Source organism: Varanus komodoensis, unplaced genomic scaffold (assembly GCF_004798865.1).
Source record: "Varanus komodoensis strain SLA01 unplaced genomic scaffold, ASM479886v1 scaffold82, whole genome shotgun sequence".
Taxonomy (NCBI): domain Eukaryota; kingdom Metazoa; phylum Chordata; class Lepidosauria; order Squamata; family Varanidae; genus Varanus; species Varanus komodoensis.
The window spans coordinates 790,972-807,052 of record NW_025336508.1 but is presented as its reverse complement, the minus strand read 5'-3'; the positions used below and the strand labels follow the sequence as shown (position 1 = coordinate 807,052).

General features: G+C 55.4%; 1 protein-coding gene across 4 annotated transcripts in view; it reads left to right on the top strand.

Moving 5' to 3' along the window:
* The window catches only part of LOC123036804 (LIM domain containing preferred translocation partner in lipoma), a 221,842-nt gene that overhangs the window by 172,405 nt on the left and 33,356 nt on the right, over positions 1–16,081 (top strand). For all 4 annotated transcript variants that reach the window (XM_044456248.1, XM_044456249.1, XM_044456246.1 and 1 more), the window contains one exon: positions 8,718–8,841. In XM_044456248.1, coding sequence (XP_044312183.1) covers positions 8,718–8,841 — 124 coding nt within the window. The remainder of the gene's footprint in view (positions 1–8,717; positions 8,842–16,081) is intronic.

The following is a 16,081-nucleotide window of genomic DNA, read 5'->3' as shown; positions in this document are numbered from 1 at the left end:
CCCCTGGGTCCATCACGACCAGTATCCCGGGCTCCCAGGCAGCCAGGCCCTTCCGGAGCTTCCGGCAGCGGCTTTGCCAGCCCCACCTGGAGATGCCCCAGGACCTTCTGCGTGCCCCTCAGGGATCCCAGACTGAGCACAGCCTCTTCTCACGACTCAAGGAGCAGTGAGCCCTGGAGCCAAGTAAAACCACTCCGCCAAGCCCCCAGGAACGGTGCCGTGGGCGTCCCAGAGCTCGAACCAGGAATCCGGTGCCTGAAGCTGAGGCTGTGCTGGGAATTCACCGCAGGGGGCTGCTTCTTACGCTTTCCAGGCATCGGAGGGAACAAGGATGTGCAACAGCCGTCCCTGGGATGGGCTGGCGATTGGAAGCCTCCGGCCTGGCCTGGCCTTCTGCTTCTGCCCAGCCCCGGTCCAGTGGTTGGTTCCCCGGCACATCCCCCGGCACGGCCGGTCCCCGCTCGGAGGGTGTGCTGGGCAGGCATGGCACGGTGCCGGCCGTCAGGACCACGGACAGCTCCCTGGCCAGGCCGCCGGGACCAAGCCACACGCCAGCAGCCGCAGGGATGGCTCCCACGTGCCCCTCAGAGGCATGCGGGCTCCTGCGCATGGGAGGCCGCATGAAGGGGAGCCGCACCAGTGAGGCGGACCCGGGACCCCAGCGAGTGCGGCAAGGGCCGGGCTGCGGGCAGGCCTGAGCTACGCCGTTCCGCCTTGGGGTCCGGGGAGCCAGTCGCTCGAGGAGGACCAGGAGAGCGGCAGGCATGGCCTTTCTTCATGATGACCGGGCCAAGCAGAGACGGCCAGGCTCCTTGGGGGTGCGGCCTCCCCATCCAAGGGCTGCGAGGCCCAGTCCTTCCACTGCTGCAGGGAGCCTTGTCCTGTGCCCGTAGTCTCTGGGCCACCTCTCTGCCCCTCCCTGCCCTCACGGCTCAGGGCGCCTGCAGCCTGGATCCTCCTGAATGCCCCAGAACGAGCCCAGGGCCGAGCGGGGACCGGGCAGAAGCCGCGGGAGGCGTTCCCAGGCAGCTGCGGGGAGGAAACCCAGTTTCGGACCCCCACCAGGGGGGCCTTCGCGTCCCAAGTTGAGATCTTCAAAAATAATCCTGTAAATGCGATGCATATTTGAACAAGCAGGAACGGGGGGGGGGGGGCGCGAGGGAAAAAAGTAAATATCAGCAAGGGATGGTTTTTGGCAGCTTTTCAGTTCTAAATTGGGCTAATTCTACCTTCTGAAAGGAAGATAATTTCCATGTTTCTTTGCTTGAGAACACATAATTGAAGTTATTTTCCTTCCAAGAAAGGAACCTCTGGTACATCGTTTGCAAATGGACGGGGAAAATGAACGCCAATCGCGCCGCTTGAGCGGCAGCGCATTCATCGCCGCCCGGCTTCTGAATGCCCCTGCCACTTTGCGAGCTGATTCCCACTTGCTCGGGCAGCTTTCTCCCCATTTCCCTTTCCCGGGGCGGGGGGCCAAATGAACGATGCCAGATCTGATGCCCCCTCCCGCGAGCTGCGCGTGAAAGGCCACTGGCTTTCAGCAGGGTTTGACGTGCAAACAAAAAGAAAATGCAGGGATCTTGAAATCCGCAAGGAGGGGCTCTGTGGGTTTCTCGGCCCACGGATTCCGCACCTCGGTGCGTCTTGTCTTGGCCGAGCTGCTTGGAAGAGGGATATTTGGGGGAAGGGTCAGGCGCTCCTCATGCTCAGAGTTTGGAAGCTGTTTACGCTTTTTGAGTTTTTGATGTCCTCCGGGCTTTGTCCGCGGAAACCCAGCAGACACGCTGCTTTGCTGTTCTCTGGCTTTAGACCCGGGGGAGCAAAGCCTACGGTCTCTGGCACCAGCAGATCCTGTGGACATCCCATGTCTCAGGCGGGGCAAAGGGCCACCCCGGAAGCACTGCCTAAATTGGGCCCCGTCTCTTTTTCTTGTATTATCAAATGCACTTGTAATTTCATTTCCTATTAGAAATTTATACGGCGTCCAATGCATTAAAATGCAAGCTTCTATCAAAGCAAAAAGTATCAGTAACACAGTGGCTGGGATTTAGTCTAGGCAGGAATTACTTGTTTAAAAAGGAAAATGAAGTTCTGCACACCAGAAACCAGGCAAGCCAGCATCAAGCGGCTTGACCCCTTTGCAGAGAAAAGGAGCCCACACGAAAAAGGCCCTGCGTCTCGCCCCTTTCCAGCAGTGGCCTGACCTCCGCTGAACTTAGCGGCCAGGCAAGATGCTGAGGGAGCAGGTGCCCTCAAAGGTCCCGTTCCCCAGTTGCTCAGGGCCTCAGTGGGGCCTTGTGCACCTTGGCGGCCTGCTCCCAGTCAAGGTGGCCTGGCGACGCAGTCTGAACACACCTCCAGAGGCAGCGCATGGGAAAGAGGGGAAGCCACACTTTCTGTCCGGAGCAGCGCGAGCCTGGCAGGGCCTGGCCAGGCTGGAGCTTCTGCCGCACGTGTCCCCACTCACACCACGCGTCTCTGCCCGCCACCTGCTCCCTCTGCAGTCTTTTCTCCTCGCCATCGCAAGCACCAGCCGTCAGGTGGGAGCATGCCTCGGTTTTGCTGTCCGTGTGCCGAGAGCCTCCCACTGCCGCACCCAGGGGGGCTTCTTGGATGGTGTAGGAGCTCACTTCCTTAGGGTTCTGCCCAAGCCCGAGTCCAGGTGCTTTGCAGAGTTGCTTTTGAGGCTGGCAGTGAACCCAGAGCAAGGGAGAGCTGCGGGAGCTTGCCCAGTCCCCCAGGAGGTGCTGGGCATTTCCACCATTCAGCCAGAGGGAATCTGGGCTTCCGGTTCCTTCTGAAGCAGATATGCTTTGCCCCTTCAATGGGACATTTGACGGGGAATTGAATCCATTTGGTGGAAAACATAAGACGTTGGCGTTTAGGAGAAACTGGATGAGATGTGGCCGAGTTAGACAGGGTCTCCGTTTCCAGCCTTTTCTTTCCTGGTCATTTGTGCTTAGTAAATATATAGATTTATGAAACTTTTTCAGAAATACAGGAATTCCACTAGGGTGTAGTCTACTTCAACTGTATTGGTGCATCGTTGTTTTTCCAGCAGTTTGAGGGCATTTAGAATTCCCTGCTTTACTTGTTAGAAAGAGAGGGATTTGAGCAAGGAACGTCTCCAAAAGCCGAAGGATGCAGCTCATTGTTACGGGGCTGAAGAGCAGGAGAAAAGTGCCGGCTTACGAAGCTCGTGGTGCGCTGGGCACCACATGCGCACGGGACCGCGCGGCAGTCTCCCCGGCTGCCTTCCAGACACACGGGTCTGCCGCAGCGCATTTCTGCCTCTCCAGTTCTGTGGAAGCTGCAGCAGGAGCATTAATTTACCGCTTCCATGTTCTGTGATGCATGAATGAATTTGCAAAAGCTTCAATTTTTCACTTAAACCAGTGCCTGCTTGCTTTTATCCTTAATTAATTCTAATGATACATTTTGTTAGCTGTTGTTTGTTGTCTCCTCTAAGCAACTGGAAGTGGGCAAGATGGAAACCGAAGTGGGCAAACCCCTATGAGCAGAGGGGATGGGGCAGGCGTTGGACCAACCCACGGCTGTGGCACCACCACCCCAGGGCCTTGCATGGAGGCTTTGTCCGGACTCTCCTTGAGCTGGAACTAACCTTCCATGTGTTCTGCCCCTGAGCTGGGGCCGTGCGCCCTCTCTGGATGGCAAACACCCACCGAGAAGAGCTTCCGGGAAGCCATTGATGGCTGTAGCAGAGCTATGAGTGAAAATCAGAGCGCCATGTTGCTAGAAACCTGGGCTTTTGCATTTGCCCTGTGAGTCCCAGCTACTGAAGTGGCAAGTATGTCCAGTTCTGGGCACCAAGAAAAATTGGAAAGGGTCCAGAGGAGGGCAACAAAAATGATCCAGCGTTTGTAAACACTGCCCATGGGGAGATACTGGGAGAACGGGGCATGCTCAGCCTTGAGAAGAGAAGACTGAGGGGGGACATGGTATCCCCCTATAAATCCCTCAAAGGCTGTCGCAAAGAGGAAGGTCAAGGTCTCTTCTTGCTAATGTCAGAGCGTAGGACACAGAATAATCCGTTCAAGCTGCGACAACCCAGGTTCGGGCTGGACATCAGGAAAAGCTTCCTCACGGTCAGAGCAATATGGCAGCGGGACCAGCTGCCCGGAGAGGCAGTGGGCAGTCCCACACTGGAGACATTCAGGGAGGAACTGGGCAGCCCTCTGGGTGGGGTGGTGCCTCCTTTGGCCTTCCATCATTCCCAGCATCAGGCCCTTCTCCAGGGAGTCCTTCCTTCTCATGAGGTGGCCCAAGTATTTGGGCTTCCTCTCCGGTATCTGACTCTCTTAGGCTAGTGTGAATATGAAGGATGAGTTTTGTAATGGTTCAGCCATGATGTAATACAAGAACAGAAATGCTGAAGGAGGGGTTTCCCAGAAGATTATCAGGATGCAACAAAACCGCAACAAAATTTGCTTTCACTTCCCTCATCCAGGTTTGAGCCGAAGTGTGCCGAGAAGGCCTATCATGCAAATTAGAGTCAGTCGGTGCAGTTTTCCTTCCAGTTCTGCGCTTTCTGGCACTGGGAGGTTTTTTTTGGGGGGGGGGGGGGGGATTAGCAATGGGACTGAGAAGGGGGGTCTCAGGCTGCATAATCCGTACTGCCGCAAGAGGCCGTGTGTCCGTCCATCAGCTCCGTTCCTCCAAGACCGTGGTGACGAGACACATGGAGCGAGCCATGCCTACGAAGGGAGCCTCGGAGCGTGCACTTCAGGGCTATTTCCTTGTTAGCGCCATTGATTAATTTTAATTAATTCAAATTGCCCCGTGATTGAAACTTGCCGTGACATCTTCAGCTACAGGCAGCCGGTTTCCCAACCCGGCATGCGGTTACGCTGCCAGAGCCGTTTGAAGACAGGGGGCTGGTTGGCGAGGCGCACGGGGGACGATCCCTTCCCCCGGCTGTGGAGCAGCCCCGCTCAGGAGATGGCGGGGAACAGAGCCTTCCCTCCGTGGGGGGCCCCATGGCGGGGGCTGAAGCTGGGAATGCTTCACCAGGATGGGTGGGTACCACGTGCCCAACTTTGACAGCCGCATAAATTTGCTAGACGGCGTCGCTCTTTCTAATGGAGGGTTCCTCTCGCCCAAGTGAGGACAAGTGCATTTGCGGGTGTCGAATAAACGATGCGGATGTATATTGCAGCGACGACCCAAAGCCCCCTCGCGGCATCCAGCGCTGCCACTGGCAGGGCAGGGCCAGAGCTGCAGGCGCCTTTCACGGAAAGATTTAGCGGGGCAGCACCCTGTTCAGATTAAGGCACGTGCTAATCCGTGGCCCCTGCGAGAGCCAGACACTGCTGCAACTGGCTCGTTGTGTGATACCATGAACTCGAGACACGAGGAGGGCTGCCAGGGTTGTCCCCACCCTAGAAGGCGAAGGTGGTGGTGGTCCAGCCGTTTCAGCCTGCTTGGGACAGGGCAGGGGCCTATGACCCATGGAAGCTGTGCCCCAGTTGGAGGGCTGGCTTTCTTTGTGGTAATCCCACATTCTGTTCCTAGCATCTCTGTTTCAAAGATCAGACAGCAGGTGGTGGACATAAGTATCATTATCATCATCATCATCATCATCATCATCATCAATCGTCACAATTTATTGTTCATTTATTTCATTTCCACCCTACACCCAACATTCTCCGGTGGTTTGTGACAGTTCATTCAAAAATACAATAAAATATCATAACATCGTATTGAAATATCAACATTCTAAAACAAAATTAAAAGCAGCTTTGAAATAGAATGAAGAATAGCCCCGTGGAAACTTGTGGGATGAGCAATCCCCTCAAGTCCTTGGTAATCCAAGGACTTACCAAGGAGCCAAGCTCAGGGAGCCAAGGTTCCATTTGGATGCCAGGAAGCACCTCCTGACAGTCAGGACCCCGAGGGTGTGGAATGGGCTCCCACGGGAGGAGGTTGAGGCCCCATCGGTGGGGGTGTTCAAGGACAGGCTGGATGTGCACATGGTGGGCATGTTGTGAGCGGAGCCAGTTGGTGCCAGGGGTCAGACTAGATGGCCCAGGAGACCCTTCTGACTCGCTCTGTTTCTATGTTTCTATATCCTTGGACTAAAAAAGGCATCTTAACCTGGAGCTGCGAAGATGGCAAGGTTGGTGCCAGGTAGGCCTCAGTGGGGAGGCCATGCCAGAGATGGGAGCCTCCACAGAGAAGCTCCTCAGTTTCCTGCCACCCTCCAGGCCTCCCTGTGATTTGCATTCAGAGGAAGGCCCCAGGTACTGAGTGCAGGATCCAGGGGGAGGCACTTTAACAGTTATTGTGGTCCTAAGCCATGCACGACTTTATGGGTTAAAACCAGCTCGGACGTGTAGAGGCAACCGATGCAGGTGGTCCCGAAGAAGGAATCCCATGCCCCTGAGCAGCTTGAGTTTATGTGGCAAAGGCGGGTCAAGCTACCCCCCAGACTAGAATCCTGCTCCTTCAAGGGGCATGTGGCCCAACCTGAATAGGTTGAACACCCTCCGTCCAGTTGGAAGAAGCTTTTCTGGGCCAAGCTTCAGTTTTGCTGGCCCTCATCCAGTCCAGGCACCGGTTCAGCCCGTCCTCAGCCTCATCTGCTCAAGACGAAAAGGAGAAATGGAGTGGCAGACTAACAATCACATGCTCAGAAACTCCGGATGACGCAACTTAGCAGTTTCGGGTAGATGTTAAATAGCAAGGGGACAACCCCGAGCCTTGGTGAGCCCCACACGGAGGAGTCTGGGGGCAGAGCAGTGTTGCCCAGGCACCGCCTTCTGCAGCCGGCCATCCAAGGAGGCGTGGACAGCCACCGCTACGCTGCGCTGCCTCCCTGCACGCCAGACTGGCACGTTTCCCCTCCCCGAAGCAGGATGCAGCCCCGTTCCTGGCCCGCTTTCAAATGGAACTCATCCCGCTCACTTTATTAAGCCTTGCACAACAGTTAATTCCTAAATGCCCTTGAGATCCCACCCTCCGCAGAAGGATGACGCATCGCTCGCTCCATCGCCTCACCGTTGCAAGTGATCCTGGTCCAGCACATCTGAATAACATCCTAGGCCGCTCATCTGGGGGAAAGGAAGCGGTGGGGCTGCGGCCAGTCCCGCGATCCGAGGGCCCTGGGTGTCCCCCCCTCACTGGTCATGTTTTAGCAAAGCACATGTGTGTGTGAGGAAGAGCGCGGTGTGTTTTGAAGAACTGCCTCTCAAGGTGGCCAACAAATGCCTTGTTCTCAGGCTTCATTGTGAGACGCTCAGGTAGTCACGGGAACCTGCAGGACCGCCTGCGTTTTCCCGCGGTGTCTTGCATCTTTCTTAAGGGCCCTCACGGTACAGATGTGTCCCCAGTGAAGCCCTGTGCATGCTGGGGGCACTATATTTAAGACGGTTGCCACTAGAAACGAGAATCGCAGCAACGTTGGCCCCAGCCGGAGCCGGGAGCCGAGCAGCGAGAAGAGTCTCTCTCCCTCTCTCTCCGAGTGCTTCCCAGCATTGAGCCTTTGAGCCCTCGTGCCTTTTCTCCCTTGCTAGCCCTCCTAGCCCATCTGCCACGGAATTCATCTGGGACCCCGTCAGTCTCCCCGCACACACCGCTGTGCCGATCGTCCACTGCGGCTGTTCCATTTCTCTGCCACCCCACAGCCAAAGCTCACTGGGGTCGCACACACCTCCACCACACCCGCCTTCCAAGCCTGAAGCTCTCGGGCTGCAAACTCGCGCACACATGCGTGTCCCTTGGGACACGGATCCCGAAGAAACGGGGCCACGTGCTCAGGGACAGGTTCAACCAGGACAGGCAAAACCTAGTTTCAGGGCCGTTTCCAGAAGCATCTGATCCCCCAGGACTTCACAAGAGCTGCTTCTCCTCGTTGCTTGGCTGATGATGGTCCAGTTTGTTTGCTTTGGTGTAAAGCCCAGAAAGTAGGACCCTTCGCAGTGGGAGGCGATTGCGGCAGGTCTGGCGGGCCAGGCCCCTTCCCTGGGATCTCCTCTGTTAGAGCAGGTGCGAGACCCGGCTGCATTTTTGGAGAGTTCTGCCTATTCGGGCAAGCTGGCTCCAGATGGAGCAGGCGCTTGTCCTAATTTTCTTCATAGAGTCTGGGGAGAGTGTGGGGAAGCCACGCGGCTGAGGCTTGCGGTCCATGGACACTTCCAGTTGAGATGTCCTTTGTCATGTGGTCACGCTGTTTTGTTGTGGATTTTTACTAGGGATCCGAAAGACAATTTTAAGCTCCCTGGCCTGGCTTCCCAACCTCTTTTCACTTATAGCAGGAGATCCATCAGAGAGGGAAAGACAAAAGATCCGTGCATCAGTAGGTCTCGGGGCGAGTCACCTGGAAACACCCCAACTTCACACCCTTTGGGGTTGTATTTTCCCTTTTTTCATCATTGGGGTCTAGTGATCCACTTCTTGAAGTACGTGTGTGCTGGGCCTTGTATTTGGGGAAGGACGTAGAGGAAGGAAAGGGGCCGTCCTGTGCATTTTCCCACTCATAAAGATCCGTGGAAGAACTGCAGCTGGACAGCACTTGGAGAAAGGCCGGTGGGCAGCGGCGAGGGCGAGGGTGGCGGTCGGGTCCATCTCGGGCAGCCCGCTGGGTGGAATCCTTCCCCGGCGCATGCATTGAGGAGCCTGGTTTGGAATCGGCCTGAGGTCCCGGCAATTGCGTCAGCTTGGAAAATTCACATGATGCCCGTCTCTTGCGTCCCCAGAGTGTACCGCCCGGCCCCGGCCCGGCCCCAAATGCACCTTTATTCAGACCAGAGGATGAGCTGGAGCACTTGACCAAGAAGATGCTGTACGACATGGAGAACCCCCCGTCAGCAGAGTACTTTGGTAAGTCCTGGGTCGTCTCCGGGGGGGCCTCCGTTGGCTGCGGGTCCTGTGGGTGGGAAGTGCCCCACGGGGAAAAGGCTTCGGTGCCCGATCTCCTCTCACTGGCAGCTCCCCAGATATGCTGGACTACAGGTCCCAGCATCCCCAGGCAGCGCTCGGTTCCCAAGGTTGCACTGGGCCACAGGCATGTCCTGCTTTTGTTCGTTATGTTCTATGGTCCGCGCAAGCCACCAGGCGGCACGGCCTGGTGATCATCCAGCAAACGGGAACACAAGGAAGGGGAGAAGGCAGGACCGGGCCAAAGAAATTGAGTCTAATTTGCATTAGACATTTCCTGCCGGGGACTCAGTGCCACGGTAATCATAGCAGGCCAGCTAGCCGCCCGCTAATCATATCATTAGGTCAGATTTAGAAAGCTGCATCACAGCATATTAAAAGTCAGTTGAGAGCAGATAGGTTTTGAACGGAGGGATCTAATTAACCTTGCTGGAAAGCTTCGAGGCATTGTATTAAGTCATGAAAATAATTTGGTCCAAATAATTACATCTGAAAAGCCCGGCTGGCTTGGGAAAGGTCGTTTGACGGGCCGGGAGGAGCCACTGCTTTCGTGCTTGCAGCCCAGGGCTTCGGCGGGGGAGACGGCTGCCCGGGAGAGGCAGGGGGGCTGAGGGTCTGTCGCAGGGCATTGCCCCCCAAGAAGCACACGGTCCATGCGGCTGCTGCTTCCCCACTGCCGTTGTGGCAGGAGACCCTGGTTGTGGCTGCATGTTCTGCACATTGCCTCTGGACGTGGTGCATGTGTGCATGCTTGCAGAAACCCCAGGGGACCGGGGCAGGTGGGTCTGCACGTGTGCGCCACATTTCCACAACAGCCTGAATGCTTGGCGTGTCCGAGGGACTGGCATGGAGGGAGAGAAACCTCCTGTGTGGGCTGCATCGTTCACCATTCGCTGGTCCCAGCTCAGACGTTCACATGCTGGGAAATGCTGCTTGAAACCAAATGCCTTCTGGTTTGCTAATGGGGGCGGGGGTGGGCATGTCCTCTTACAGACCCAGAAGGAAGCAGGAGCGCATCCCAGATATCTGGCTCCACGCTGCTGCAGAGCAAAGATCCAAGCTGCTGCTGTATTTATGAATCGTCTTTGTGTCCCGCTTTTCCTCTTCAGTTCCCACGTTTCAGGTCATGAGCCTTGTGAAGACCCCCAGCTGAGGACCCCCAGTCCTCATGCAGACTGACATTTTTTCAAGTGACCCTTAACCCCTGGAAGTATCTTTTGACCCCAACTAATCTGTACTGAACCGGTGCCTGGCCGAGGTAATGGGCTGGATGAGGGCCAATAAACTGAAGCTCAATCCAGACAAGACGGAGGTCCTGCTGGTGGGTGGTTCGGGCTCCCGGGTAGGTGACTTGGATCTTGTCCTGAATGGGGTTGCACTCCCTCTGAAGGACAGGGTCTGCAGCTTGGGTGTGCTCCTCGACCCAGAGCTGACTTTGGAAGCTCAAGTGTCAGCGGTGGCGAGGAGCGCTTTCCTTCAGCTTCGGCTGATCCGTCAGCTGCGTCCCTACCTGGAGGACGACTGCCTGGCGACAGTGACGCATGCGTTGGTTACTTCTCGGTTGGACTTCTGTAACGCGCTCTATGTGGGGCTGCCCTTGAAGACAGTCTGGATACTTCAGATGGTGCAAAACAGAGCAGCCAGGTTGCTGACGGGGACTGGGCGTTACTCTCACATAACCCCAGTCCTCTACCAGCTTCACTGGCTCCCCATCGAAGTCCGGGCTCAATTCAAGGTGCTGGTTATCACCTATAAAGCCCTAAATGGCTTGGGAACTGGATACTTGAAGGAACACCTGCGTCCATATTTGCCCTCCCGCCCCTTAAGATTAGGAGGGTGAGTTCCCGGAGGAGGGCCTTCTCTGTGGTGGCGCCCCATCTGTGGAATGCGCTCCCCAGAGAGGTCGGCCTGGCGCCGTCGTTATTTGTTTTTCGGTGCCAGGCCAAGACCTTTTTATTCAAACAGTATTTTAATAATTTTTAATATTTATAGTTTTAATTGTGCAGCCAGTGTGTTTCCAAGTTTTAATTGTAATTGTACTGTTTTATTTATTTATTTGTTGATGTGAGCCGTCCCGAGGCTATGTAGCAATGGGGACGGCATATAAAAAATTTAAATAAATAAATAAATAAATAAATAATCTTCCCCCAAACATGATTTTAATGGTGGCCAACAAGCTGCTCCTTAACCCGCTGCCAAGTCCGAGACACGTGACGAGATGCGTCTCCTGGTGCATCTGGTGTGCAGAGGTAGCGCGTTTCTGAGCATGTGGCTTATGCTCCCAGTGGCCGTAGCTCATGGTGGCCAGCAACCTCCCGCCCCGTAGTCTTCGGCTCATGGCCGTTGCCAGGAAGAAGCTGCAAATCAGCAAAAGCCTTCTAAATGCCCTCTCGAAGCAGGCCCAGCTCAGACCGTTCTCCAATTGTGAGACTGGGTTTTGTGCCTTTTTAGGTGAAGACCCATGCATATCCCCGCCCCTGCCCGATGCACACATTCAGTTTGCACATGGGTGAGAAATGTATGCATTCTCCTCCATCTACGAAAGCATGTTTGGGCATTTTTCCAAAGCGCGCCTCTTGCCATGTGCCATTCTGTCGAATGCGCTTTGGGCATCCACAAATCGTGTTGTAAGCTCAGAGATTCAGCTTGCGTTGGAGTCCGTGTTCCATCTGGATGGTGTGAACTGGATAAATCCTAATCAGCAGTGAGCTGGAGTGAATTTTTCATTCATCCCCTGTTCACAGCACCGTGTAGAAACGAGCTCAGCAGCTTGGCTATGTGTGGCGTGAAGGATTTTTTTTTTTTCTTTCTCTCATCCTTGCCTGTCAATTTATCTGGTGGAAGGTGAGAGGATGCAGCACAGCTCAAAGCATTGCGTGCACCTGGAGTGGACACCTGTACATCTTCAAAGCAGGCTCTTCCGCCCACCTGATAGCCAGGCACTTCTCTGCGCACCCAACAGCCGCATCTGGAGCACGGGGGGCGGTGTCATTGCTCCCCACCGGACCAGGATCTCCCCTCCTCTGTACCTAAGCATGCTGCTCATCGGAAATCAGAGTTCACCTGCAGCAGAATTTGAGCGGAAACGTCTCCCCCATCCCTGGTTTGCGCAAAAACCCCTGGAGAAGTTGTGGGGAAGCCCTTTCCATGGGCTGTCACGGCTGGTATGGTCCTCAGAACCATTTCGGACACTCCTGCCCGAAGCCGTGGGAGCCTTTGGCTGAGATCCGGCTGGCGGCTGAGTTGGCTCTCACTCGCCCGAGGGAGCACGGGGCGAGTTCTTACAGCGGCCACCCCTCGGACGGCATTGTGGGCTTCATCTGGAGCAGGGGGGGCATCGGAGCCCGGCTAGGAGGCAGTCCTGAGAGGAGCGAGGCTGGCCATTCAAGGGAAGCAAAATGGCTTCCGGACAACCCGGGTCTGGTCTCTGTTGTTCCCTTCTTCAGATTATGAGGAGAGCCACATCTTAATGCAAAGCCGCTTCCCAGGATGCAAGCCAGAGCCGTCCTGCTGGATTCAGGCTCCTGCGTGCCTTTCCGTGTTGGGCCACAAGGGGGGCAGCAAGGCCCCCGACAATGTGGGGAGGGGCGAGGATGGGAGATGCCACGCAGAGGCAAGCCCACCGGGGGCGCCACCGGGCCCGCCCGGCCTTCCCCTGCCTGGCGGAAGGCTCGCTGCCTTTCCGGGCCCTGCGACTTCAGCATCCTTGAAGCCGGGGGGTGCCGGGGCCCGAGGCCGGGCCCCTGGGCATGATTGGCCCCCGGGCTGTGGACCCGCCCCAGCATGCTCCAAAACGTGGACCAAGGCACTGGGTTTGCTCCGCAGCCCTCAGTGAGGGCCAAGAGGCCACGATGCTCTCCCGGCACTGGCCTCCGCCCGGCCTTCTTCTCACGTGTGGAGTCGATGCCTGGCTGTAAAGCCATTCTCCTCCGGTGTGCCGTGCCACGGGGAAGCAATCCAGGCAAGAGAGGGCCAGGAAAATAAAGAAAAACGGAACGAAAACGGGCAGGCAGAGACTGTGTTCAGCCACCCGACTTGACAATCACCGGAGGTATTCATCAGAGGCGCCTGCTGCTAAAATCTGCCATCACACTTGGAAATCTAGATAATTCGCCCTTGTTACAGAAGAGGATAATTCGGCAAAAGAGCGGTTGTTTTTCAGTGTAACAATCAGCACTGCCATTTGTGGGGAGGATGTGCTTCCGCTTGGCTTTTGTCGCTTGTGCACTTAGACTCTCCGCCTCGCCCACACCGCCGCCCCGCTTTTCTGAGCGGGAGAAGATGCGATGCCTCTCAGTCCTGTGTTTTCATAGGTAGTTTTGAAGTGGCACCGAGGACGCAGAATGGGATCTGAGGCGGCCGTTGCAAATGAGGGGGCCGCGGCAGTCCAGAGCGCTTCTCCTCTGCACCCCGCAATTTCTGAAGATACCGTGGTTGAGATGTTTTGAAACGGATGGCTCAGACGTTCTCCTTCCGAAATGCGGATCCATGCAGATCAGCGTTGCTCCCGTGTCAACACCAGGAACCTGCCTGGGATCCGGGGACGGTCGTGAACCGGATGGAGTGGGGAATGGGTGATCCGTAGCTTCCTCAGTCATGGAGAAAGTGGGCTTAGGATCAGACGGGGAAGGGGTGCAACTTGGCCGAAGAGGTGGCCGTAACTGAAGAAGTGCCAACGATGCCATTTCACTGGCAGGAAGCGGCGATGAATTGAAGCCACTCCTGATGGAAGAGAAAGAAGAAAGTGCAGAAGCAGGGCTGCCGCCGAGCAGCGAGAAAACAGAAAGCACAGCTGCAAAAGAACCACACAACTTGGATCTCACCAAGAAAGAAATGGAAAGGGTGGCAGAGTTTGCACACCCCGGTCTCACTCATCGATTCAAACAGAGACTGTGACCAAGGAATTCAGAGAAGGCTGAGGCTTGGAAGGGCACAGTGAGGAGACCTGAGGGGATCTCGAAGTCTGGGGGTGCAGGCCGAGGCCGAGGTCATTCTCACCGCTGTGTTCCTGGTCACTGTGGGGCGGTGTGAAGGCTGGACCAGGAGGAGAACTGGGAAGAGAGCCCATGCATCTGAGACACGGCGCTGGAGGAGAGCTGGGCTGGTAGAAAGAGGAGCACGGGGGTCCTGGATCAGACTGAGCCGGGGCTTTCCCTGGAAGCAAAACCGACAAGACCGGAGCTGCCGGAGTTCAGGTGCATCGTGAGAAGGCAGGAGAAAAGAGGAGGGGCAGCTATGGGGTGGATTGGTTCATAAATAAGCCGGAGCCTTGAGTTGACAAGAGCAGGACGGGACATTTGGGGGGCACTCATCTTGGGGGGGGGGCATAGCTCAGAGATGACCCAGAGCAGCAGGAAGATGAAGATGATGAAGATGAAGAGCTCATTGTCCTTGACGTGTTCAGCCCTGGTCTGGGCTGTTCCACTTCAGACTGCCATCGGGTGTCAGAGGCAGGGATGCAAAAGGTTGGGGTGCTTCCTGCACCCCACAAATAGAAAGCCAGCCTGCTGGGCAGAAGAGCTCCAGCCCAGCCCTCTTCCTGACATGAGAGCTCCCTGTGTGTGAAGGAAAGGTTTCAGGCTGAAAAGACTCTTGCCGCCCCCCGCCCAGCCGCCCCTGCAATCGGACATGGTCCAGGTTGACAACTGTGAATAGTCAAAGCTCTCTGGCAGTTAACCAAATAAGTAATACAACGCTAAAATACAGCATCAAGCATGATCTAAAACCATTGCACTTTGAAATAGAATGAAATCAGATTTCCAGAAATGCATGGCTAGCATTTGCCACCCTTGAAACTTTCTGGGGAGGTGCAGAGCCTGAACCAGGTACAAAAAGTATTTCTTGCACTGCAGGTACGAAGGAGTTACTGCCCTTGGCTCCCATCGAGCGAGGACAGTTGTTCGCCAGTGACTTATCCGAAGAAAGAGCGCTTCTTTCACAGGGCACCTGCACTTCTTTCTTTTGTTGGTTGTCTCTGGCAAAACGGGTCACACAGGTTTATGAAGAAATACGAAATCCTGCCTAAGCAATTAATGGGGCCGAATGTAATTTCCGTAGTCTTGCTGTCTCCTGCTGGATGCTGCCCTTCCCTGCCATGATATGAGAAATGTCACCATGGTGAAGGTCCTCCAACTCTGCCGGAAAGCTTGACTTCAAAGACCACCGTGGCACAGCTGAAACATAATGATCACATCGCTAATTTTAAACATCTTGCGCTGTCCTTCTTGCCTTCCTCCCCATACGAACACGTCGCCCTAAATATCCTGACCCCCAGCTGTCACGTGGCCGTCCTGGGAGCAGAACGTCCTCGAGGATGACGCTTGGTCCCGGGGATGAAGCCGGCACGGGGGAGGAAAGGGGGAGCAAGGCCTGGAAGAGGGAAAATGGTTCGGCTGTTGACTCATGCTCGACACTGTCCTAGAAATGCTGTTTTGTCATCAATATTTCTTCATTAGGAATAATGATTTTTCCACATTCCCTGCCAGTGGTTCTGGCTGCCCAAAAGCCGGATGTGCCGTGAATCTCTAAAGCACGATTATCGGAGGGACTCTGGAGTGGCAACAATTAGAAAAGTAGCACCTGGCAGCCCGGAGATGCAGTAGGCAGCGTGGTTATTGATGGCGCCTTTGGGAGCCCTTTGGTGGGTGTTTCGGTCCAATGTATTTACATAAGAAAGACGCTGCGGTGCGAGGCGACACGTTCTGCTTCCTCTGCTCTCGCCATCTGTCCCTGTGCAGCAGCAAGGATGCGCTGGGGCACGGCACACGCCGTCCCATCCGGAAGGTGTCCTGCTGCAGTCAAAGGACGTGGGAAGGGATGACTCGCTTCTGTTCATTCATGTTCCCATTGTGACTTCCGACGGATTGAGGCGCAAGCCGAAATCCCGTATCGAATGTTAGCCATTTTCTAGAGCAAGGATTGGGATCGTCCGCTGCAATAGATGCTTATGCAGTGTGCACCCCATATATTTTAAGCATGAGAAGGTTTGGTATTGTTCCCGGGCGTAATTACACACAGACCTCAACAGAGGGAGGGCAAGCCTCCCTGTAGCAACCATTTGCTTAAAGTCTAACCCTTCAAACATTGTATTTATTTTATTTATTTATTTTCCAATTTATATCCTGCCTTTTTCCTACAAAGGGCTCAAGGCAGCTTATATCTCCTCCTCCATCTTATCCCCACA